The sequence below is a fragment of the Pituophis catenifer genome, unplaced genomic scaffold (genome assembly GCF_029215685.1).
Source record: "Pituophis catenifer annectens isolate HBS135680 unplaced genomic scaffold, rPitCat1.0.hap2 SCAF_4, whole genome shotgun sequence".
Taxonomy (NCBI): domain Eukaryota; kingdom Metazoa; phylum Chordata; class Lepidosauria; order Squamata; family Colubridae; genus Pituophis; species Pituophis catenifer.
Genome location: NW_027256884.1, coordinates 73,800,284 through 73,826,386, shown reverse-complemented (window position 1 = coordinate 73,826,386; position 26,103 = coordinate 73,800,284). Strand labels below are relative to the sequence as shown.

The 26,103-nt window shown below is 36.2% G+C and overlaps 1 protein-coding gene across 1 annotated transcript in view; it reads left to right on the top strand.

Moving 5' to 3' along the window:
• The first annotated feature begins 4,435 nt into the window (after window positions 1-4,435).
• Window positions 4,436-26,103, top strand: part of PDE9A (phosphodiesterase 9A) — a 73,519-nt gene continuing 51,851 nt past the window's right edge. The window contains exons 1-4 of the mRNA XM_070943489.1: window positions 4,436-4,612; window positions 21,567-21,637; window positions 24,522-24,599; window positions 25,424-25,467. Of these exons, the coding sequence (XP_070799590.1) occupies window positions 4,436-4,612; window positions 21,567-21,637; window positions 24,522-24,599; window positions 25,424-25,467 (370 nt within the window). The remainder of the gene's footprint in view (window positions 4,613-21,566; window positions 21,638-24,521; window positions 24,600-25,423; window positions 25,468-26,103) is intronic.

Below are 26,103 nucleotides of genomic sequence, written 5' to 3'. Positions count from 1 at the left end.
GAGTGGCAGGTGGGGAGGGTGGGGAAGGAAGGAAATGGAATGGTGTGTTTTGGCACTCCTCTTTCCGCCTACAGTCTGACGAGGTGTACGAGCAGGTTAGAGCGTCTTCAGTAGGATTCTACTTTTTTTCTTTTTTTTCATATAAAGTGCACTGTGAACAGAAATCTGCTATGCCCGATTTCAAGGACCCAGCATCTTTATTTCAGGATCATCTGGAACCTCGACTGGTTCCCATCAGCCCAACAGAAATGAAAGGGAGGAATGCTTCAATGGGTGAGAAAAGTTGGGACGCTCCTGAGCAGAGACCCCCAGGTGGGATGTCCATCCCAACGGCTGGTCTGCGTAGTGCAGCTCCAAGAGAAAAGATGAGGACCCCCCCCCATGCATCTCCACACAGCCCCCCATGGCTTGCAGCCTGCGTGGGAATGAAGGGCTCATTTGGCAGGCACAACAGTCTGGGATGGAGGCCCATTTCCTGGAAAGGCGATGTGAGAGAGAGATGGGTCAGGCACTCCCAATCAGAGTTGCAGGTCCAAGAGCTATGATGAAAGCCCACTGTAGAGGCAGGAGCTCACGCATCCAAGAAAACACTTCCTATGAGGGGCTTCAAGATTTAAAGTCATGGCACCTTTGCAAGAGCAGAGTTCCCCTTGTAGAAAGAAAAGTCTGGGTCTTTCGGCGAGAAGACATGTTTCAGTGAGAAGACAAATTTGACATGTTCCTCTGCGCATGGCAGAGGCAGCCAAAGTTAAGACAGGGGAGAGCAGTCTGACCATGTTCTGTTCACAGTGCACTTTATATGAAAAAAAAGAAAAAAAGTAGAATCCTACTGAAGATGCTCTAACCTGCTAAGATTGGCAATCCAGATTTGGGGAGCTGAACGCGCTGCCACCACCCAGGAGGTGAAGAACGTCAGAAATGGGCTCTCTCACAGCACCTCCTTTCTTTCTTCTTCTCTCGAGTGGCAGCGGTGTGTCCGGCTCACCGAAAAGTCTGTTCTGCATGGATGGCAGGTGCATGTGGGGCGTGTGGAGCATGTTCCCCCTCCCTTTCCGCCCCCCCTCCGGCCTCGCCTCCTCAAGTCATGTTGTTTGCTTGGCAGCTGCGCATGTGTCGAAAGTATTGGGAGGGGTGCTTATTTTCGGTGGGGATGCTTATTTTACCACATGCGCTTAAAAGCCCAATTGGGCTTATTATCCAGACATGGCTTAGTTTCGGGGAAACACGGTAAGAAACATGGAAGAAAATTGCTCCTGCAGTGATCATGGTTGCCACCAGATGGTGGTACTGATCAGACAGAGATTACATTTAAAAAATTTCTGAAGGAAAGAATTTAACTCATTCCAAGTTGGAATATGTCTACCCAAAAGACTGTGATCTTCATCTCCTCATATGTTCTTAAATCAAGAGAATTCAACTGCTTTTATTTAATGGAAAGATTAAGTGTGTAAAACTTCCCCAGCTTGCTCTCTCTCTCTCTCTCTCTCTCTCTCTCTCAAAACTGGCTATTGTGTTTCAGTTGAATAGAAACAGCAGGACCCAGGAAAAAGAACCAAAGTTTTGAATCAGGCAAAATTGAAGAAGAGCTGAACATTGAAGCAAAGTAGGCTAGCTAAAGAAATACTGAAGAAAGACGCATAAAGAGAAATGGAAATTGGAAAAGAACGACTGAGAGAAATCTAAGTTAGAGACAAACATACCATTTATGTGAAAGAGATTGTTGTATATTTGAGCCAGCAGGTAATTCTATGCTTTGACACATTTGAGTTTCCTGGAATCATTGTTCAAATAATCCATGTTCCTTCTTTCATCTCTCTAAAGTGGAAAGCGTGTTTGCATATCCATTCCTTTTGCTGTTTATTTTGCTGTTTACCGTTTATTTGTTTCTGAAGCTTGTAGCCTTTGTACAAACTTGAGTAACACAGTGAGCTTAAGCACTTAATATGCTCTGCCAAAGGGTCTAGTTGCCTTCAAACACTTCAAAGGCATAGCACTTTAAAAAGCAAGAATGCAATAATCATCCTCCAGTTGTATGCAATACTTAATGAATTTTCTAGTTGAAATATGACTGTTCAATGAAAGAAAATAAATTGAAGATTGAAAAGAGAACCAGAAGGTCAAGGAGAAAATAAAAAGATAGGGATCAGTCTGCAGGGAAAAGAAAGTTGTGTATTAGGTGGGAAAAATAATGCAATATGTCAAGCTTCTTTCTGAGCTTTTATTTATTAAATGAGTGAGTTTCCAATCAGAACAGGATTAACTCAGAAATCAATTGAGCTATGTGCTAAAAAGTAAGGCCCAGCTGCAAATCTGTTTGGGGTAAATGATATGAGAATAACTTACAAAGTTCGCATAGAGCACAGGTGTCAAACTTGCAGTGTCACCTTGCCATCACATGACAGTTCATGACATTTTTCCCTTCACAGAGCTGGGGTGGGCATGGCCTGCTCATGACACATCCGCCCCGTGGGCCACTAATTTGACATCCCTGGCATAGAGATTTGATTTTTTTTCAGATTCATTTTCTGTATTCCTGTATTCCATTTATTCCTGTCTTTACACCAGAGAGGTATTGAAGGAGCACTGACGTAACACTTGTTGTCTTATAATTCAAATCTTCCCAATGCTATTGTCTTCCAGATGCCATGTAATGATGCTTGTATTTACAGTATATACTTGCTATATATACTTGTTAATTATAGGTTTGGGACAACAATATTGGACTTGGTCTTGCCTCAGAGAATGAATCATCATCATCATCATCATCATCATCATCATCATCATCATCATCATCATGTTGTCTGTTTCTTCCAAATGAAATAAAGCTTAAAAATTTCAATAGCAGTCAGTCTGCTACTGGAAAAAGATTTAATGACCCAGTGGAATAATATTTTTAGTCTTGTTTGGTGGGGAAATGGATCGTTCTGTTTTGAATTGAAAAGGAATAAGTAAATCCTGATTTATTGTGCATTTCTAATCTTGTCAGTAGGTACCATAATTTCAGATTTGCAGACTAAAACTTTACATGATAAGCCAGGGAGGGGACTCCAGATGTTGCTAAATTTCTGTGATTACAATTATCTACTCTTGTTAACATATTAAGGATCTGTTTAGATTTTCTTACATTAATAGAAACGTCTGAGCTTCTTTATGACAACTGTTGTTGTGGTGATCAGTATATTTTGCTTAAATATCTGAGTGTCATGAGTGATGGAGTCAGAAAAATGTAAAGCAAATTTTTTTTTACTAGGAACATTGTGCCATTATTGTGAATTATGGATTCCACCATTTCTGTTACAGTACATAGAGTGATCCAAGGCAGTATGAAAAATGAGAAAAATAGTAACACTGGAATTGTTTCCAGCCCAGGAGTATCATTTATTCACTTATTATCAACTTATTCATCCCTAAAAAATTACTGTGCAAACAAATTATGTTGCAATAAATCACTTGATGATAGCAGGCCACTTTCAGTGAAAACTAGGTGAGCATTCTTTATTTCAGCCTTATCAAACTTGGAGCTTTCCAGATGGGTTAGAATTATAACATGCTGGCTAAGATTTGTAGTCCCAATGAATCTTGAAATCATTTGGTCATGATATATTTAATTCTTTAATGTCAACCTTGTGGGAATATTCCACTCCATCACAAATTAGAAACATTATCCCATAGATTGCCCTACAGTTGAACAGTTCATATTCCACTATAATTCAGTAGATGGCACTTAAAATCTATTCACTGAAAATATGTTTAATATAATTCTCCATTCTAAATTTATGGAATGTGATTTATCAAGCCAATCTATATATCACCTCAACATGTCATTTATTTCTACTAAACATAAAGTTTTAGAACCTAGGGGTTATAAAAATAGGCCCCCAAAAATCATGCAGATTTCTATGAACCCTGTATGATCTTTACTTCCTTCTTTCTGGGCTATTAAAGTAGAAGTGTGCATAAAAGACTCTATTTTAACTTTAATAATTCCAAGTGCTGCTATACTGTGCCCTTAAAATCAACTCACTGACTGAATGTCATGTTCTTTCTCTCTTATGTCTAGACAGACTGCTCAAAGAATGAATTCTGAAACCTTACAATAAAAATCCTTTAACACCAACTGTGAAATAAATGCTGATCATTTGCTGAGTGTTAAGTGCTACTTTGTGTCAAAGCAGCTAATCAAACCCTACTTTTCTGTACAGGCATTGCACATTGATTGCAGAAAGACTCCTTGCTCTGAAGCCATCGAGAGTTGCTATGGGAATCAAGAGGGCGCTTGGCGACAGGGTCTGGAGCTTGGCTCCCTCCCGTTCTTTCACAAGAATGAGGGGGAAAAAATTGAAAGGAGGAGTAGAAAAGTGATGGGAAATGCATGCATATCTGAGAAGGAGGATTGTAGTTTGAGGCTGCAGAATGGGAAAGAGGGAAGAGACTTATGCATCTAGTAATAGTGGTTCAGTTTCAGTTGGCTGGACCTTATTTCTGCTGTAAAGTTAATCCAACGAATTACAGCCAAAGTCTCACTGTAGCAAATCTTAGGAAGATGGGATGCAGCTCATCAGCATACCAACCCAAGTGTATTTATCTGGATATTAATGGAAGAATTCAAAAGGTATTTGTTCATTCCTTTCTCGTTTGCAGCTACTATCTTTATCCATTTACCTTTGCATCTAAGTAGATTCATGAACTCACTTTTTTTTAAAAGCTTCTGTTTCCTGAGCTCTATTCAGCTATAAGCACTCCTGACTCTTTAAAGCAGTCTTGAAATAAGAATTTAGGAACCACATCTTCAGATACTTGTCTCTTCTGCACAAATTTAGTATGTATGCCATTCTGTGGATATAAATGCAAAGGTTTTGTGTGAATGGATTTCAGTGAAAATAGAAGTGGTACCTATTGTAGTAGTTACAAAGTAGAAAAATAGAAAGGTTTAAGTAGAGTATTTGGGGGTACAGGTACATCAAAATTAAATTGAATTATTTCCTTATAATGTCTACTTTTTGCACTTATTCTTTCTAAGGTATCTAGTAAATATGTATTTGTGCATTTGTGTATGTACATGTACACATATTGAAGTGCATTAAACTTCTATTGTAATTCATACTATGATTTATGAGTTACATGAAGATATTAATTAAAGAGGGAGCATATCTATAATTGAGAAAGTGTGGCAAAAATACACTTTTTGTACATATCTGACTCCTTTGCCTAATCTGTTCTCATCATAAATACCAGGAGTGGAGATGGGACTTTTAAAATCTAATTAGTTTCATGACTGAGGTGCTGTATGTGCTAAATCAACATGGCATGTGTTATTAATTTATTATTACATCAGCTTTCCCAAATGTGTGGGTTCTAAATGTGTTTTAGTCCTGTAGAGAATGGAAAAAGAGAGAAGGAAAAGAGAAAAAAAAATTACAGCAAGCTGTTTGTCCATTTCTTATCCTGAATATGCTATTAACCATAAAGCTAATTTAATAAAATGTTTCTGTTTCTATTATTATTAGTAGTAGTAATAGCAGTAATTGTATCGGATTTAAGGTTGCAGGCTTCTGCCTACTATTCTGGGATATTCCACTAAATTGAAAATCCCACTAAATTGAAAACAACATTTTTCTAAAAAACAGTGCTTCGGATTGTGTAACAAAAGACTTTCTATATGTGATTTTATTACAAAATACGATTATATCTTCCCACAGAAAAGTAGTAGTTTAGAGAAGCTTTATTCTAAAGAAAGTGTCTGGAATGGACTTTGAATTTGGGAGCAAAACTTCTTAAAAATCAGAAAATGACAAAAAAATAATTAAGTAAAAATAAATATATTGCCATTTAAAATGATAGAGTTGGAGGAAAAGTAAATTTTAGTATAAATGTAGATCTCTTGTTTTCCTTTGCAAATTGGGGATTACAAGATTGAAGCAAGTTTGGAAGACATAGATTTGAGCAAGTTGATATAATATGCATTAAATATTCTCAAGCTTTACATATCTAGTGAGCTATTATGATGTCACATATGCCATGCATCTGGCACGGGCACAACACTGATGAAACATTCTCTGTAAAGTATTTGAAAATGTTATGTAGTGTGAAATAATGGGAATGGCATTTTAAGTGCTTAAATATTTTTATGTTTTTCATTTATTGTCACTAGTTTTAAGTGCATTTCCAAGCACAAGAAGTTCAGAACACTATATTTAGCTCCTTTAAACAGTAGGATTTGCCCATCCACTGCTAGAGATGGATGCAAAATGGAGCCTTTTCATTTGTCCAGTTCCAGATTATGGAATTGTCTCCCTCAGGGCAAATTGGCCATTTATTTATATGGCATCTGTGATCTATTGTCAAGACATATGTCTTTTTCCCACTCTCTTAACCCTGACCTTCCATTTTATGACGTTGGTTTCTGATTTTTTATTTTTATGGTATTATTAGATTTTATAAGGTAATTTTTTAAATGTCTGCTGTTTTCAAATTACATTAGTGCTGCTTTAGTAGCTCTTTAGATTCAAAGTTTTAAGTGATTATGCATACAGTTATTGTAATATTTGCATTTCTATTAACTCAAGATCACCCTTACCAGTCTTAGAAATCTGTATATCTTCTGCAATATTACTTTAGCAAATGCCTGGTGGAAATTAAGGTAGCAAATTGAACTTGATACTCCTTGACAAAGAAAAATAAAATTGGCTGAAAAGATAGGTCTACCAATTTTTGATCACACGATAATTCACACACACATATCATAGTAGAGAGTTATCCCCAGTTGCATGTTCCTAGATTCTCTTGGTGGCTTAAGTCTTGCAGAGGCAGATTAAAACCTTCTGAGAGCAGACATATGGGTAGAAGATAGAAAGCAGTAGAAAAAAAAGCATCTGGGGAACTATAAACACTTATCTCCAGCCTGGTACTTCTAAATACATTAGGATAACAGGTCCCAGAATTTCCAGCCAGCTGGGACTAGTCTGATAAAATCTCTAGAGGAGTCTTGGTTATAGAAGGCTGGAATAGGGAGTGTGCAGAAGGGCTGCCAAAATAAGCAACTATCAGCCAGGTAAGATATAATTTGCAGGACCATGGATAGTTCCAAGGCACACAGCTTGCTCCAGCAGTTGGTAGAATTGAACCAAATCCTTATGTATTAGATAGAAAACCTATATACGGTACAGCTCAAGCTCCATCTCAGGTAAGGAGGTCCTTCTAGAAGCTTTGATTCTGAACAAAGACTCATGTGATACTCTACATGGTCTACTGGTGGGACTCTCAGCATCTTAGGCAAGAAGGGGTCGTCCCTGTGAAGTGAGACCTCATGGGACGCAAATTGTGCAGTCTGCTGGTCCACTGGTCAGTGTTTTCTGATATATTTGTCTCAAGCAATTTTGAAGCCAAATAGGAAAAGTTTATGTAATTTGGATCTAGTTAGTATTGTCTTAAATACATTTCTTTTCTTTTTTTGAGTTTTATTGGGTTTTAACAATTAAACAATTCTTATTCTGCTCTTGTGCATGACTGTGACCATTTACATATCATCACACTAATATTCTCCTATACTCTATATAATTTTACAAAATCTATTATCTGTTATTTCCTTTTTTTTCTGTCTTCGATCCAATTATACCATTTATCCCATATTATGTAAAAGTCCGAATCCATCTGTCCTTTCAGTTCCAATGTCATTTTATCCATCTTGACACAATCTAATATCTTTCTAATTATTAGATCTTTGGAGGGTGTGTTCGAGCTTCTCCAATATTGCGCAATCTTGCCGCCGTTGTCATATGTAGAATAATATATGCTGTCATTTTTTCATATTACTTTTTTATTATTCCTAGAAGAAACAATTCTGGTGTATATTCTACCTGGAAGCCTGTTACTTCCTGTATCCAACTATGTATTTTCATCCAATTTTTTTTTGTTTTGGGGCATAACCACCATGTATGAAAGAAGGTACCTTGCTTTTGTCCAACAGTTGGGGTTTAAATTTGAGTATATTTTTGCCAATCTAGAGGGTGCCAAGTACCAATGGTAAAACATTTTATATTGATTTTCTTTATATTTTGCCGATCTGGTTAATTTATAATTTTTGTTCCAAATTATTTCCCAATCCTCTAGTTTGATATTATGTCCAATATTCCTAGCCCAGGCTATCATAGCTTATTTTACTATGCCTTCATCTCTGTCAAATTCTAGTAAATAATTATAAATTTTGGTTATTAATTTTTCATCTGGGCCAATCATTATTTTATCTAATTGTTTTGGTAGAATTTCAATGCCATATTCATTTATATTTTTTATATATATTGATTTTAATTGTAGATAAAGCCACCAATCTATATTTATTCCCTGTTCTTCCAATTCTTGCCTACTTTTTAGATTCCCCTGGTTGTCTAAAATTTCACTGTATTTTACCATTTTACTTAAATTCAATGTATTAGGATGGATTATTGCTTCCATCATTGAAATCCAATTTGGGATTTTCATGTAATGTTTTTTCTTAATTTCATGCCATGTTTGCATTACAACTTCTCATATTTTATGTTGAAAAAAATTGGAATGAGATTTGTTCTGTCTGTCCTATAGGAAAGCATGTCATCCTTTTTTTAAGTCATGTCCTTCCAGTGTGAGTAATCTTTTATTTCTCAGGTTAATCCATTCTTTAATCCAAACTAGAGTTTCTGCCTGATAATAAAGTCGCCAGTCTGGGAGCCATAAGCCACCTCTGCTTCTACTGTCCTGAAGGTCAGATAATTTTATTCTTGCTTTTTTCTTCGCCCATATAAATTTTGTTGTAATTTGATTCAGTTCTATAAACAATTTCTTATCTAATTTTATGGGAATAGTTTGGAAAAAATATAACAATTTCAGAAGAATATTCATTTTAATCATTGCAATCCGACCCAGTAAGGATAGGTTTAATGTCCCCCATCTTTCCAAATCAATTTTAATTTGTTGCATAAACTTTACATAGTTGTCTTCTTTGATTGAAGAACAGCTCGCTGTCAGCCAAATTCCTAAGTATTTAACTTTTCTCACATTCTGTAATCCTAATTTCCCCTCTAATTCTATCTATTTTTGTTTTTGTTTTATTAATTTTAAAGCCCGCTACTTCCCCATATTTTTCTATTTCCCGTAATAATATTGGTCCTGTTTTCTTTGGGTCTTCCAAAAAAAATACCAACTCATCCACAAATGCCATTAATTTATATTCTTCTGTTCTAATTTTTGTTCCCTTAATCTCTGGGTTTGCTCTAATTTTCAACAATAGCGATTCTAAAGTCAAAATAAAAAGCAGAGGTGACAGTGGGCATCCTGGCGGACTCCTTTCTTTATTTCAAATGTTTTTGTAATTTCTATGTTTATTATTAGGTTTGCTTTTTGAGACAAATAAATTGCTTCAATCATTTGTTCAAATTTGTCGCTGTAGAGAAAATTCATTTCTCTAATTTGACTAATTATATATTTCCAATTTAAATTATCAAATGCTTTTTGCGCATCCAGAAAAACAAGGGCAATTTGTTTCTCTGGATGTGCCTCGTAATACTCTAATATATTCAATACTATTCTTGTGTTATCTCTAATTTGTCTAGAAGGGAGAAAACCATTTTGGTCAGAGTGAATAATTTCATTCAATATTTTTTTCATCCTTCCTGCTATGATAGCCATAAAAATCTTGTAGTCTGCATTCAAAAGTTAAATTGGCCTGAAGTTTTGAATTTGGTTTGGGTCGGTACCTTATTTCATAATCACTGTGATATATGCTTCTCTCCATGAAACAGGGATTTTTGCTTCTAACAAGACCTCATTATACAGTTCTAAAAGAATGGGATCTAATAGCTCCCCCATGTTTTTGTAAAATTCTCCTGGTAAGCCATCTGGTCCCGGGGTCTTATTATTTTTTTTGTTTTTGAATTACTTCTTTTAGCTCTGTCAATGTTATTTCCCTATTTAACAGTGTTCTCTTATCTTCCTCTATGATGAGCATCTTTTTCTCTTTTAAATAGTCATTTATTTTTTCTATGTCAGTTTCCTCCTGTGTATATAAGTTCTCAAAATATTTTAATGCAATCCTTTTAATTTCTTCTTCCTTATTTTGTAAATCCCCTACCTCATCCTGCTGTTGGTGTATTATTCTACTTTCCTTTTCTTTTCTTAATTTGTATGATAACCACCTCCCTGGCTTATTTGCATTCTCAAATTGGTATTGTTTCGCATACTTAATGTTTTTAACATGTTCTGCTTGTTCTATTAGGTTTAATTTATGTTTTACTAATGTTAATTCTTCAATTAGTTGTACACCACCTGGCCTTATTTGAATTTTTTTTCCTAGCTGTTCTAATTCTTTTACTAATATATCCTGCTGTTTCCATTTTTCCTTGTTTCTTTTTGCCATATATGCTACAGTTATTCTGTATATTCAAATATACTATAAAATCCATAGTCACAATCATGGTGTTAACAGTGTATCATGACCTGCCCAGCTCTACAATTGCCAATCTATGTGAAGGCAGAAACCTTTTTCACCATGCTTCCTTAAAATTGGGAGTCCTTTCTGTCATTTACATTCTTGGATACCCTACCACTTGTATGCTGAACATTTATAAAATATATCTGCCTTAAGCAAAGATTTCTAATGTTAAAAATCAGAATTAAGTTGTCTTTGCCTTGTTTTGAAAAAAGTCTGAAAATTTTCCGAGACGATACAGCAATCCCCAAAACTTCAATATCTATCCTCAGAAGTGCAAAATTAGAACATTATGCAATGTAAGCATCATTTGCTTGTCTTTGTAGTAATTTTGTTAACATGATATTGTTTTCAAAAGGGGGAATGTCACTATCTCATTTTTATTTTATTTTTCATAAAAAAACCTCTGTTTTTTACCTCCATGCCCCTAGTAGAAATGGTAATATTCCTAGTAGAATTTTATTAAGACAAACTAAGAGGGGGGGGAGGGAGGGAGGGAGGGAGGGAGGGAGGAAAAGAGGGTGAGAGAGACCATTGGTGTTCTTTGAGGTTGGTTGCTTGCTTGCAGATGTTTCATTACCCAGATAGATAACATTATTAGTGCTAGTGATTACTTGCTATTTATATACATTAGCTTGCTCTTCCAGAGTTGTTGGAGTGTGTCTTCCTTTTTGCAGTTTCTTGATTAGGGGATTGTTTTCTGCTTGGTTGTTTCTCTGTGATTGTTTGTCTCCTTAGCAGTTCCTTAACTAGGGTATTCTTTCCTGCTTGATTGTCTGCAAACAAACAACCAAGCTCAGAAAGCACCAAGGATTCTACATTCGACCTTGAACTACATACAGTATATTGTCTTCTACCAATAGAGAGATTTGTTTCCAAATCTTGATTCCATGCTTTCTCCATGGAAATTATACCATTTGGAATTTCTTTAGATAACACAATCTACGGTAAACTGATTCCCCAACCCCCTATTATTTTGAATTGCTACTTTTATTCAACAATTACTAGCTAAAGGACATTTTTATTGTTGAAAAAAAAATGTGGGAAGGATGTATGTCTGAAAAAGCACTATAAATTTTAATACAGAAACTTGCCAGACAGATTTTTATCTGTTTCATTTGTTGGTAATGAAGCTTTATCAACTGGGACTTGGGTTAAAAAAAATCAAGGAAATGAAAGTGAGGAGATAGTATCTTATTGAATTGGACAATGCTCTGTTCATAAAGACATGATTCGTATAATGTTAATTTCCATCTTTCAAATGCTGTGGTTTTGGAGAGAGCAGGTTAACTGACTTCTCTGTTGATTATCATCTGTTAATAAATTAAAATCCTTTTTTTACAATTATCTCATACATATTAAAAGATTTTACTTCAAAACACAAACTTTAAACTTTGGTCATTTACTGAACAAATATAAGGATTATTCCTACCTAATATTGTAAAGGGAGCTCTCATGACCATTTGTTTAGTGACCATTCAAAGTTACAACAGCAATTAAAAGGTTAAGTAAAACCAATTCTCACATCTATTGCAGCATCCCAATGGTCATGTAATCAAAATTTTGGCAATCAGCATGTATTTATAACAGTTGCAATGCCCAGGTTTGTGTGATTATTCGTGACCTTTCAAGCTGATTTCTGACAAGCAATGTCAATGGGGGGCGCTGGATTCACTTATCAAATACATGATTCACTTAATAAATGCAGCGATCCACTTGACAACCATGGCAAGATTCAATTAACAACAATGAAAAAAATGTTGTAAAACTGAATGTGACACACTTGACACCACCTTGCTTAACAAGGGAATATTCTGATCCTAGTTACTATCAATCAATCAATCAATCAATTTATTATCACAGTCTTAGACCAGAACATCTGGTCTCAATTGTGATCCTAAATTGAGGACTATCAACAGGATTATCGATTTTATAAATTCAACATGAATCTGTGAATCTAATTAAATGATTGCTCATTGATGTAGCTTTCATGGAGAAAAAATAAAATGTTTGGAAAACTTTAAGAGTTATCAAAAGAACTGAAAGTTGAAAATATAAATGTTAACAGAAGAGAATGGAATGAACTATATTGGCCAACCACATTTCTCTCTGGTGAACCGTTTTTGATGGTTTGCCAGACACATGTGGTCTACTGCCTAGCAATCTGTATTACAATAGAAAAGCAGAATCCTTTTCCATCCTCCCTTACCCAGGTGTAGGAGAAGGAATGGCAGAACCTGGAGATGGAGTGAAAAGGCGAATCAGCATAGAATCATTATGTAGCCACAAGCAAACTAAGTCCAATTCCCTTTGAGTTGGACTTAATTGGCCCTTACCTTATCTAAGTCTAATCAGGTGTCCACAGCTACTGGAGAAGATTCCTGGCTTTAGCAATGAATCAGTTTATTTCAACCTTCATGTGTGGACCTCATGTTATGTGCCTGACACCAGGGGAGAGGAATATGTAGGGAGAGGAAGAGAAACTGCATGATATATTTGGATTACAGTAGATGAACATTAATCTGTTCTGATTCCAAAAAGAAATTTCCAGGCTCCTTCTATGCCTTGAATAAACAATCTACAGTAGCTATATAATTTGAGTATCTTGATTGGTATTGAATAAGAAATATTTATTATATAAATTGAATTATCTTCCTTCCATGATAGCTTTTTGCCTTTAGCATGGATTAATTCTGATTTTAAAATTTTACAATTTTTCAAAGATTAAATAAAGACAATAAATTTGATACCCATATTGAGTCCAAATCAGAAATAGAATATTGCAGAATGAAAAATTATTTCAATCTGATCTGTCTGTTATTCACTTCAAACTTCCATGGAAATTTAAGTCTAATAATAATTTTTTGTAGATGAAAATTGCAAAACTTTCTAGGAGTATGAGTTTTCCTCCCTTAGCTGTGGCATGTGAACATAATAAACTCCCATTTTCTAGAAATGAAAAATGAATTTTCCTAACTATTTCTGCCATGAGTCAGCTTGAGCTGGACAGAGTAGAAATATCTGTAATAAAGAAATAAATGAAAATATATCCTTGCTATCACTAACATTACATGGAATGTTCTATTTCACATAATAATTAATGATCAGCCTTGGTTTGTTTGCTAAGTATTTGATAGACTTGAAAAAGACTCAGAGCAGAAAACCAAATTACAGCGTCCCTGCTGGTTAATTGTCCAACTTCCACTTGAACACGTCTGGCAAAAGGGAGGAATCCACTGCCACACTGGTTCTATTATCAATCTATTCCCATTGTTAAGAAATTGTCTCTAACATTCACTTGAAAATTGCCTTCCTGTAACTTAAACCCTTCATTTAATTTTTTGTGCTCTGAGTGACAAAGAACAGATATTTAAGGGGCATCCTTTCAGATATTTAAAGAATAACATTATGCTTTCTCCTTGTTCTTCCTTTAACAAGGTACAACATACGTTCATTCAGTCTTGCCTTAACTGTGTATTTCTTTGATCTTCCTCATTGCTATTCTCTAAACCTTTTTCAGTGTCTCTGAATTCTTTTTAAACTGAATCCTAAACACAGTACTTGAAGTAGGGCACAACCAATAGAGAAGGTTTTTTTAAAAAAAAAACTATTATTCAATTCTATACTGGGATGATAGAGAATCTCCTGCCTTGAGCAGGAGGTTGGACTAGAAGACCTCCAAGGTCTTCCATCCCAATGACTGTATGATTCTAAATAATACAAACATTTACCTCACTTTCAGATTTTATCAGTCAGAGTTTTATGTAAAATGGAGGCAAAAGTATCTTTGTTGGATCAACAGAGGTGGTTCATGTACCACATTTTTCTATCCTGGAACAAAATTCTATCAGAGTGGCCATTTCTTTTTAATGTAATATTTATTTATTTATTTATTTTATTAGATTTTTATATCGCCCTTCTCCCACTGGACTCAGGGCAGTGAACAGCCAAGAATAAAAACATCACATACAAAATTTAATAAAAAAATTTTTTTTTAAAGAATTAAACAAATTTTGGCCCAATAAATTTAAAACACCCCAACTAAAATCAATTAACAATTAAAAATATCTAAAGGGTGGGAGTTAAGCCAGCCCGGCTTGATGAAATAAAAAAGTTTTAAGGGCATGGCGAAAGGCACGGAGATCTGGGATCCTACGTATCTCCGGGGCAGATCGTTCCAGAGGGCAGGGGCTGCCACAGAGAAGGCCCTCCCCCTGGGGGTCGCCAGCCGACATTGTCTGGCTGACAGCACCCTGAGGAATCCCTCTCTGAGGGAGCGTACTGGCCAGTGGGAGGCTATCCTGCAGAAGGCGGTCCCGTAAGTACATATGACACTCTTGTAAGGCTATCCCTTTCACATATGTCAAGAACAGTACTTGTATATCCGAGCTGCATTCCAAGCAGCAGAGTCACTACTTTTAGATCCCAGAAATATTCCAGTTGTAATTGGTATACTGCAACTGGAGTATACTGCTATACTGCTACTGTGCTTCAACAACAGTTCCATGTTTTCATATGTTTTTTATGTGTGCATCACAACCAACCAGTTCTGAAAGGTGTACATTGTTATTATGTAAAAAGAGAAAGTTGTATAAAACAGCATGTGTTCAGAACCCTGAACTTCTGAAGTGAAGTCCACTATATGAGAAGGACTTCACATGATCAGAATGGCTGTGTCATTGGGGATCTGATTATGTGTAGCTCCTAAGCATAAACCACATCTGGCAGGTAGTCTGTAAGGTAAAAGCTAGCTTCTCTTTCAGTATCACCCAACTTGGTGGTAGTGCAACAGATCCAGTGGCAAGGGTCTAGTCATGCCATGCTAATTTGAGATATTTAACGTTAGCAAAGGACCTCCTTCAAAGCATAAGGTGGCACTTCCTAAAGTTCATGGATCACTAGATGCATCTAAAAGCATTTTGACAGCATGGAAACATCAGCCTGTTTGGACCAATCCCTGGAGATACCTCTTTTAAGATAAAACCCAAATGAATGTCAATTGGTTTAAACACTGAACAGATAGACCTCAGTCTATCAAGAAATCAATTGATTCATTGAGAATCAGCAAACCTATCCTTATGACACTATCCAATTTTAACAAGCATTTGTAGATTTCAAATAATCCTGTAAATATTTTAATGAAATACTTCTAAAATTCCTTGTTAGTGATCCTCAGCTCTCATTATAGAACCATAGGATGAAAAGTTGCTTGAGAGGGAAAAAATGTTAAGTCTGTAGTACTGAAAAGGATAAATATTCTACTTCAGCAGCAGCTGTGTTTCTCCCTCCAGAAAAGAAAAAAAAATAGAGCTTATTATGATTGGCTTAAAAGAATATCCTTTACTTCATTTCCTGATATGCTTATCCGAATGCAGCGAGGATTTTATTAGAAGAAATGGAGTCAATAAAAGAATAGGAAAAGCAGTACTGAGATACAATCCCCAAAATGACAGAATGATTTCAGTTTGAATCCAAGGCAAACCATTCAACATCACAGTAGTCCAAATCTATACCCTAACCACTGGTGCTGAAGAGGCTGAAGTTGACTTGTTCTATGAAGACCTACAACACCATCTAGAATTAATACCAAAAAATGATGTCCTTATCATTATGGGGGATTTCAGGGCTGAAATGCTCCCAGTTCAGACTGGATCACCTGATCCGGTAGCAATGGAGGAGGATGGTTTGGAGAACCAGTAGCAAAAATCCCTGCCCCCCCCCACCACCCATTCCCAGCTAAACTGCCCGATCATCAGAGGCTTTTTTTTTTACTTTTAAAAGCATTTTTTCTACAACCACTTCAGCCGAAGAGGTTGTAAAAAAAAATGCTTTTAAAAGGTTCTGACGATCCCAACTGAGTTGCCTGATCGGCAGAGGCTTTTAAAAGAAAAAAAGCCTCTGCCGATCAGGCAACTCAGCTGGGATCGTGAGAGGCTTTTAAAAGCATTTTTTTACAACCTCTTCCCTGAAGAGGTTGTAGAAAAAATGGTTTTAAAAGTTAAAAAAAAAAAGTTGGCCACCCATTCACATTACACCCCCACCACCAAGCCACGCCCACAGAACCGGTAATAGAAGAGCCGAGGTGGCGCAGTGGTTAGAGTGCAGTACTGCAGCTACTTCAACTGACTGCTAGTTCAGCAGATCAGTGGATCAAATCTCACCGGCTCAAGGTTGACTCAGCCTTCCATCCTTCCGAGGTGGGTAAAATGAGGACCCAGATTGTTTGGGGCAATATGCTATTTAGTATACTGTCTTTGGTGTAAGCCGCCCAGAGTCCTCGGAGAGTGGGCGGCATAGAAATGTGAATAATAAAATAAATAATAAAGAAATAACAAATTTTAGATTTCGCCACTGGGGGATTGGAATGCTAAAGTAGGAAGTAAAAAGATAACCAGAATAACAGGCAAGTTTGGTCTTGGGGTGCAAAATGAGGCAGGGCACAGGCTAGTAGAATTTTGTCAAGAGATTATGATGGTCATAGCAAACACTCTTTTTCAACAACCCAAGAGACAACTCTACACACGGACATCACCAGACAGTCAACACAGAAATCAGATTGACTATGTGCTCTGCAGCCAAAGATGGAGAAGCTCTATACAGTCAGTAAAAACAAGACCAGAAGCTTACTGTGGCTCAGATCATGAGCTTCTTGTGGCAAAATTTAGGCAGCCTGTGGAGCTGGCAGCAGAGTCGGACAGTGAGGAGGTTGGGGAGGAACATGGGCCAGTCCTGGAGTCTGGGGAAGGCTGGGACAAGGGCTCTGCATCGGAAGCAGAGAAAGGGCCATCTGGGAGGTACTTGCTGCCTCCGGAGCCTCCAGTCAGACCTCAATGAGGCAAAGGAACAGGGGGAGCCTGTTCCTAGTGCAGGCATGCGCAGAGCTGCCAGAAGGCAAGAACAGTTAAAACAAAAAGGATAACTCAGGAGTAGGACTTGGAGATGATTGGCCCCTCCCATAAGATTTAAAAGAGGAGCAAAGGCATGTGGGCCTTTGCAGGAAGCAACGTTGTTAATTCTGTTCAGTTTAAAGTCTAAAGCTCTGTTTGATTCTGGATTTCATGTGGCTTTGCCAATTAGGTCTTTGGCAGCATGTCAAGGGAGATAAAGGTGGGCGATTATCAGCCTTATCCCAAAGGACTCTTTACAACTATTTGGGACTCATCTGTGAATGAACAGAATTCACAACTGTTGCAATAAAAGAGGTTTTTGGAACTACTCGTGTGTTTTACTGACTCGGGAAGCCTAGGTCAGAACAGATAACCACAATGGGGTGGCCACTGACCTCAAGCCAGATATCCTGGGCCTTAGGAAGTCTGAGCAACAACAAAGCTAGTGGAGGTGACAGTATTCCAGCTGAGCTATTCAAAATCTTAAAAGACGATGCAGTAAAAGTGCTACACTCAATATGCCAGCAAATTTGGAAAACTCAACAGTGGCCACAGGATTGGAAAAGATCAATTTACATTCCAATTCCAAAGAATGGCAATGCCAAAGAATGCTCAAACTGTTGCACCATTGCACTCATTTCACATGCTAGCAAAGTTATGCTCAAAATCCTACAAGCTAGGTTCTAGCAGTATGGAGACTGAGAACTACCAGAAGTACAGGCAGGATTTCGAAGAGGCAGAGGAACTAGAAGTCAAATTGCCAACATACGCTGGATCATGGAGAAAGCTAGGGAGTTCCAGAAAAACATCTATTTCTGCTTCATTGACTATGCTAAAGTCTTTGATTGTGTGGGCCACAACAAATTGTGGCAAGTTCTTAAAGAGATGGGAGTACCAGACCATCTTATTTGTCGCCTGAAAAACCTATATGTTCCATGTCCAGTGAGAACTGGACATGGAACCACTGATTGGTTCAAAATTGAGAAAGGAGTTTGGCAAGGCTGTATACTGTCGCCCTGCCTATTTAACTTATATGCAGAGCACATCATGAGAAAGGAGGGCTAGATGAATCAAAAGTTGGAATTAAGATTGCTGGGAGAAATATCAACAACCTCAGATATGCAGATGATACCACTCTTAATGGCAGAAAGTGAAGAGGAACTAAAAAAAACCCCTTCTGATGTGGGTGAAAGAGGAGAATGCAAAAGTTGGCTTGAAACTTAACATTAAAAAACTAAGATCATAGCTCCCAGCCCTCTCAGTTCCTGGCAAAAAGATGGGGAAGAAATGGAGGTAGTGACAGATTTTATTTTCCTGGGCTCCAAGATGACCGCACATGGGGACTACAGGCAAGAAATTAAAAGACGCTTGCTCCTGGGGAGGAAAGCTATGGCAAATCTACACATCTGACTAAAAAGCAGAGACATCACTCTGCCAACAAAAGTGCGTATAGTCAAGGCTATGGTTTTCCCAGTTGCAATGTATGGTTGTGAAAGTTGGACCATAAGGAAGGCTGAGCATCAAAGCATCGAGGCCTTTGACCTATGGTGATGGAGAAGACTCCTGCAAGTCCCTTGGACTGCAAGGCGATCAAACCGGTCAGTCCTAGAGGAGATCAACCCTGACTGCTCTTTAGAAGGCCAGATCCTGAAGATGAAACTGAAATACTTTGGCCACTTAATGAGAAGGAAGGACTCACTGGAGAAGAGCCTAATGCTGGGAACGACTGAGGGCAAAAGAAGAAAGGGACAGCAGAGAATGAGGTGGCCGGATGGATTCTCTGAAGCAGTCGATGTGAGCTTAAATGGTCTCCAGGGGATGGTAGAGGACTGGAAGGCCTGGAGGAAAGTTGTCCATGGGGTTGCGATGGGTGGGACACGATTTCGCAACTAACAACAACAATTATCTACAGCATCTGCACCAGTGGTGGGTTGCCCCCAGTTCGCACCGGTTCTATAGAACCGGTAGTAAAACCAGCGGGAGACCCTGCCCACTGACCCTGATGTCATGAAAATGCTTTTGTGCCTGCCCAGAAGCTTCTGCGCTTGTGCAGAAGAGCGCACGCACGCACGAGCAACGCGCACACGCACGCATGACTCCGTTCCAAAACAGTAGTAAAGGTAAGTAGAACCCACCCCTGATCTGCACACCCTGGTTTTGTTAGTGAAGACCAACAAACCTTTATGAAATTGAATTGCACATCAAGATATGTATGCCGATAAAGTAATATGTTTTAATAGGTTTCTTGGTTTTGTTTAGTCTCCATTGCCTATTGCTTAAAAAACAGGAACCTATTTTATTATCTCTCCCACTTTGGTCCTTAATTAACCATGCTAACTATCTGACTTCCATTTGTTCCAATTATATTGCCGTATCTCACTTACTTTGCATTCATTCTGTTCCATGATAATTGATTTCAAGGCTCAGTTGGCCCGGCCTATTGCATTCTAAGTTCATTCTAAGTTCATTAGACCGCATTGATTGCATTCTCAAACATTAGCAGATGGTATTTTGCCAGACTAAATCTTTTTTTTTTTCCTGACAGTGCTTCTTGCCAATTTACTTTTTTTTCCTGCCAAGGACTTCAGTAAGATCTGGATCTGATTTATTCAAACAACAATAACACTTTTGTTTTGTTTTTTTACAACTGCAGCTCCACAGGAGCTACAGAACCTGTAGCTGTAATTACGAGAATATCAACTATTTTATCTCAATTAGTTTGTACAGGGAAAAAAAGATGATAGAAAGAATATAGCCTCAGAACTTTAGTTATCCCAAAAGGTGACAATAAATGGATAAAAAATAAAGCCATGTTGTCCAAAATGTTGTTGCTACATGGAAATGTTTTAGAAAAGAATGTGAAATAAAGATATCTGTAGCACTGCTACATGATTTTAGCCCTAGGGGGCACTATATTGAAATGTATCTGTAACTTTCTATTCTTATTCAATTTTCCCAGTGAATGTTATTTGAAAAGAGTGAATTTGCTGGAAATAGAATTTGGAAGTTGTTAGTATCCTACGATTCTAAATCACTTCCCCCTACCTCTTTTCCTATACACATTACATTTTTAAACCTTTCTTAGAGCCTATCATTTTGACTGCTTCCGTGGTCCTTGCTCATTTGTTATATCCAATTTATAAATATGTGCATATAGAATGTCAAGATGCCAATTCCAGAGTTCCAGAATTGTCTTATGATTAATCAACCAGCTATATTTATCCTTGCTAATTTGTTACATCCAGTTAGAGTGTGTGTGTGTTTGGATGTATATATACACATACACATACACATACACATACACATACACATACACATACACATACACATACACACACACACACACACACACACAGAATAAACACACACAAATTATGTTACTCAGAACTTTCATATAAATAATGAATTAGCTTTATTGTTTGGCTAAATTCAGAAGTTGCATTAAATAATTATTTCTTTTAATTGTATACACCACAGTTAAGAATTAGTATAACTTGTGAATCCAGCAGCTTTAAATGATCAAACTCAATATCTTCCCTTGGCTTTTCCCTCTCAAGGATGTATCTTTGAATCATGATAAAAAATTTCCCATTATTTATTATTTATTATTATACTTTTAATCTACCAAATAATACACATTTCCTCAGAAGATTATAACATTAAAAAGAATAAAACAGAAAAATAATTGCAAACCAATATTTTATTTAAAAGCAATTGTTCATTTCTGAGCTTTTTTGCAACTGATTCTTGAAGAAATATTGTGGTGAGACGGATGGCAAATAATAAATTAATAAATATTAATATTAATAATAATAATAATAATAATAAATTATTAAATTAATAATAAAATTAATAATAAAATAAATTAAATAAGTTAATAAATAAATAACTAAAATATTTTGCTTAAAAGTTTAGTGGTACTGGCAATATTTTTTAACCTGCCTTTTACATCAAGTAAAGTTCTGGAAATGATATCTATTGTATACTTCTACACTGGAATACATTGTATTTGATGACCATTCATCACAATGAGAATTTTATAAACACTTTAACTAGAAGCATGTTTCTAAATAGAAAACACAATAAAGGCTTCAGAAAAATAAATGGAAAAGAAACCAGATCATGCTTGGTTTGAAACAAAAATCAGACAATAAGCTAAAATTGCCATTACAAGCTCTTTCTTCTGGTTATGTCTTCACTAATTCTCTTTTCTTTGGCAGGTGACTTTCAGCAAGTATTGCAATTCTACAGATCTTATGGAGCTCTTTTGCATTGCTACAGGATTACCAAGGTAAAAATATTTTCTGAGGACTCTTTACGTGAACTACTAAAATTAAATTTCTTCTATCCATGATTATAAAGAACATTGTCTATCATTATAAAATATGGAAAATATCATGTAAGCATATTTATGTATTTTAAACAATGCAAATAATGCTTTTTCATTCTTTCTTAAAAATTTGACCTATAAGCAATAACCCATACAGAGTGTGAAAATTACTTAAAGAAAATGAGGGGCCACCAGATTTCATCACCAATGTTGCTTTAAAAAATCCAGAATTCTAGGTTTCTATGCTATTGAACTAAAATCCTTACAACTCTGTAAAGTAAATCAACATTTTTCATCTTCCTTTTTTTACATATGGGACTAAGTTTGAAAGCAAAGAGACCTGGGTATTTATGGAGTCTTTTTAGCTTCTGTGGTGCATTAGCTCTAATAAACATGGAACCTCAGGCCAAACCTCCTCTCAGAATTAGCAGGCAGATTCAAAGAGAAGCAGTTATCTTAGCTCCAGGCTGTTTAGTGCTTTAAATATAACCAGCATTTGTAACATGAATGTTGTGCACTATATAGTGTACTGACAGAATGGGTTCTTTTTAAAAGCTGGTAGAAAGCTAAACTGCCATTTCATTTTGTAGAATGAAAACTGAGTATATTATAATATTTCTCCTATAGTGATATTACAACTACTGTAAGTGAAGGTAGTTTATCACTTATATATCTTTCTTTAGCTCTCATCATTATGTTAAAAATTGAAAGAAAGGGTGTAAAACTTCTGTTTTGATATTTGAATTCTGCCTTAGGCTTTATTCACATATGAAAGGCATAAACAACTCATAAATATTCACTGTATTGAAAATTAACATAAAACCAAATTGGCTTGTGTAACCATCTTGCACTTTGCACACTGCCTATGTAGCTTCAGTCCCTGATGGTTGTTGTTCCAGCAGCTGTCAGCCAGGGCATTCACCTCTGCAGAGTTTTCCTGATGGTTGATTTTGAGGTTTGGTCACCTAGCTAAAACTGAATTATAATTTAGATTAAAGATTCACTTCAGATGTTTACTTTAATCTTTCATAATTTTCATAAGTGGTGTATAATATTGAAAAAGTCAGCTAGCTAAAGATTGTTCTTCTAATGGTGCTCTTAAGACCCATACTATTCACATTTGCAACAGGCACCTGACTCATTTCATCTACATGTAATTGCTATCCTATTAATGCATGTACCTCATAAACCTCTGCAGTACCCTTAAGCCAAAGTGTTTTGTTCTTGGTGCTCTCTATGACTCTCTCACTTTCCCTTAATGTAGATCAAAGAATGTCAACAGTCTGGACTACTGAAGCCTTCTGTTTTATTGCCACATAGGTTTAATTTAACAATCTAAACAATTAATACATGGCTGGTAAATGCACCTTTCTCAACACCACCACCCCAATTAACTTGCTTAATTTTCAGGTTAGAAATAAAGCTTTAAACCTGCCCTGAAAAATAGTATTTCTGGCATACATACATTTGCAGAGAAATTACCAAAAATGCTTTAAGATGCTCCTCTGTAGAGCTCTTGCAAAAAAAGCAATTTTGATTCCAGGTGGACCAGGTAAATGAAAGTAGTATAGGGAACAGTACTTGTTATGGTTTTTTTTCTAATCCATTCAATCTCTGAGCATTGCGTTACTAGAAACACTAAAATAATAACAATATAATCAATTCATTTAAAACAATGTAGGGAAATTATAATAAAAACACACAAAAGCCATTATCTCAATATAATATAGGTACTTAAAACTAACTGAAAATATAGAAAAAAAGGCTTTTCTTCTAACTGGGAAAGATGCTTAATTTTTATGCTTCTTTTGCTGGTATTACATGTCAACTAAAAAAGCAGGGCTTTTATTCCTGTAAATAAGTGTCTAATAAAGGCATGTATCCATCTTACAACATTTCAAATTTTAAAATATCATCATAAAATGTAATGCAAAATCATGCATTTCTTTAGATCTTAGAGTAATATAAAAACCTTTCATATTTTACCATCTGGACTGCTTTCAAAGGAAAGTAAACAGATTCATGCAGAGGTATATCAACCATATCAGTTGCTTCAGCAGAATTGCACTCATTTCCTTCTTGAGAGAGCAGTAAGAATACAGATCTGTTTCATAATGTTATAATTGAACTATCTGAATATAAAGAAGTGAATTATCTGACTATTACTCATGGCTAAGAGATGAAAAAGTGAGTGCATTGTTGTATAATATTTTAACTGAATCATCATTTTCATTTGTATGATTAGCAGGGTACCAATTAACAGTGAGATAATGCATGCAATGAATATGTGATGCAATACCAGGAATATTTCTGAAGTCATGTCAGGTGCAGAAAATGCAATTCAGTCTACATTTATTAGGAAAGAGCTTGTCCATTTTAGATGGATACATACCCACATGGCAATAGCGTGTGTGTCCAAAAAAATAAGATTGCAGCTATACTTTCTTTTTATTCTCCCACAGATGCTCCTGCAAAAATCCTAGGCCATTTCTCTATTTGTGCAGCTGAAATCTATATGCATGCATCTGTATATTCACTTTCTGCTGAATGTTCAGAGAATACACAAACAATAGTGGGGGTACCCTAAAATTATGATCACACTTTCCACTGCAACATAAGGTATTTGTTTAAATATGCCAGCCTTTCCTAACCTGGAATTCAACAATCATATTCTGCTGTTTTTGTTTTGTTTCTTCTCTTAAATAATTGTAATCCTTTGTCTCTTTAAGAAGGCATCAACTTTTTAAACTACCTGTCAAACTTCCCATTAAAAACATGAGATTACAGTGCAAAGCCTGGGTTCTAACCTGGTTAAATAAACCTAGCTTTAAACTTTGTCTTCCAGGAATACAACCATTTCACTCTTCACAGCTGATGACTGCATAGTATCCATTGATCCCATGATGCCAGCCAACTCCGAAAGGCAGGTATATCTTGTTATGGTTGAAGCTAGCTTCACAGAATGGAGTTTTTCACTCACTAATTGTCCTTTTGTATTCCTGATTGATGGGAGACAGCAAAAATTGCTATTACCACTCTAAAGACCCATTTAAAACTAAAACTTATTTTAGTTTTAAATATTAAAACTACTACTTTATTATTAAAATATATGGAGTTTTATCTGGGGGGGGGAACCATGCCACAAAGAATTAGCTTATATAAAAACAAAATATCTGAGTTTCTCTGAGGCTTACATTGAGATTATAGGCATTGATGGTCCTTTACTAGAAGAAACAAACAAAACATCATTCTGAATGCAGGGAGTTTGAGACATGTGTATTAATTAGTGGTCAGGAAGCCTGAGGCTCTCCTATTCCCAAAGTTTCTCTTCTTTTCCCAGAATTTCTCTATTTCTGCTATAATTTCCCATCACAGCTATTTACACTTAAAGTCAGTCTTATCCTTCACACTGTAATTGTCCCAGCCTCAGGCAGACATAAACTATCACTGGTATATTCCATTAAAGTTTGCAGAATTATATATGTAATTAGCATGGTCTGTTCATAGTCAAGATCTCCTGACTTTATTGAAGGTGAGCAGATAAGTGTTCTTTACTTAAATAATAAGCTCCTCTAGCAATCTTTTGTTTTGCAACATATCATTTAAGTTAGCTACTAAATGCATATCCTGCCTTTTCTTCAGAAGACCAAGGGATGTGCATAGCACTCCTTTTTCCTCCCAATAGTGTTAATCATTTGAAATAAAAAAAAAAATATGCTACAAGGTGTTTTCCTCCCCTTCTTGTAGGACTCCTTACAAAGTAATACCTGTGGCCACTGGACAGCAAACAGGTAAATTATATTTTAAACTAAAGTAATTTTAGAACTTTTCTCAAGGTTGTAAACCTGTATTGAAATATTTGAATTTCACTGATACAATACTTAAGTCAGAATTGAAAATAAATTTACTGGGCATCTATGGAGATTCTTAGTCATCCAGGTCATGGTTGTCCCAAAGGTGCTTTTTAATGGGAACTGGACTTTCTGGTTTTTCTTTTAAGACATTTTGCTTCTTGGATGAGAAGCAAAACGTCTTCAAAGAAAAACCAGAAAGTCCAGTTGCCTCTTGAAAAAGCACCTTTTTGGGAAATTTCCTGGGCACTTTAAGCCCATTAATTTTTATAAGATAGTCCCACTCTTAAAGTAGAATAACTGTCCCATAGGAGATATCATTTTACAGTTTCTGTATTATTTTCATGTAGTTGACTCATCAGTTTGCCAACACTTAAATTCTATAATGTACTTACATCTGGTATGATCATATATTAAAGCAAGCCCATCATTCTGATACAACCTGAAAAAGTGCAAATTACTTGCAAAGAGAATCAATAATAAATAACTTATTGTTTATATTCTTGTTCATCTTACAACCGCCTACAAGGTTCAGCTACTTATGACATATCTACCAGTAGAATAAATTTTCTTTAT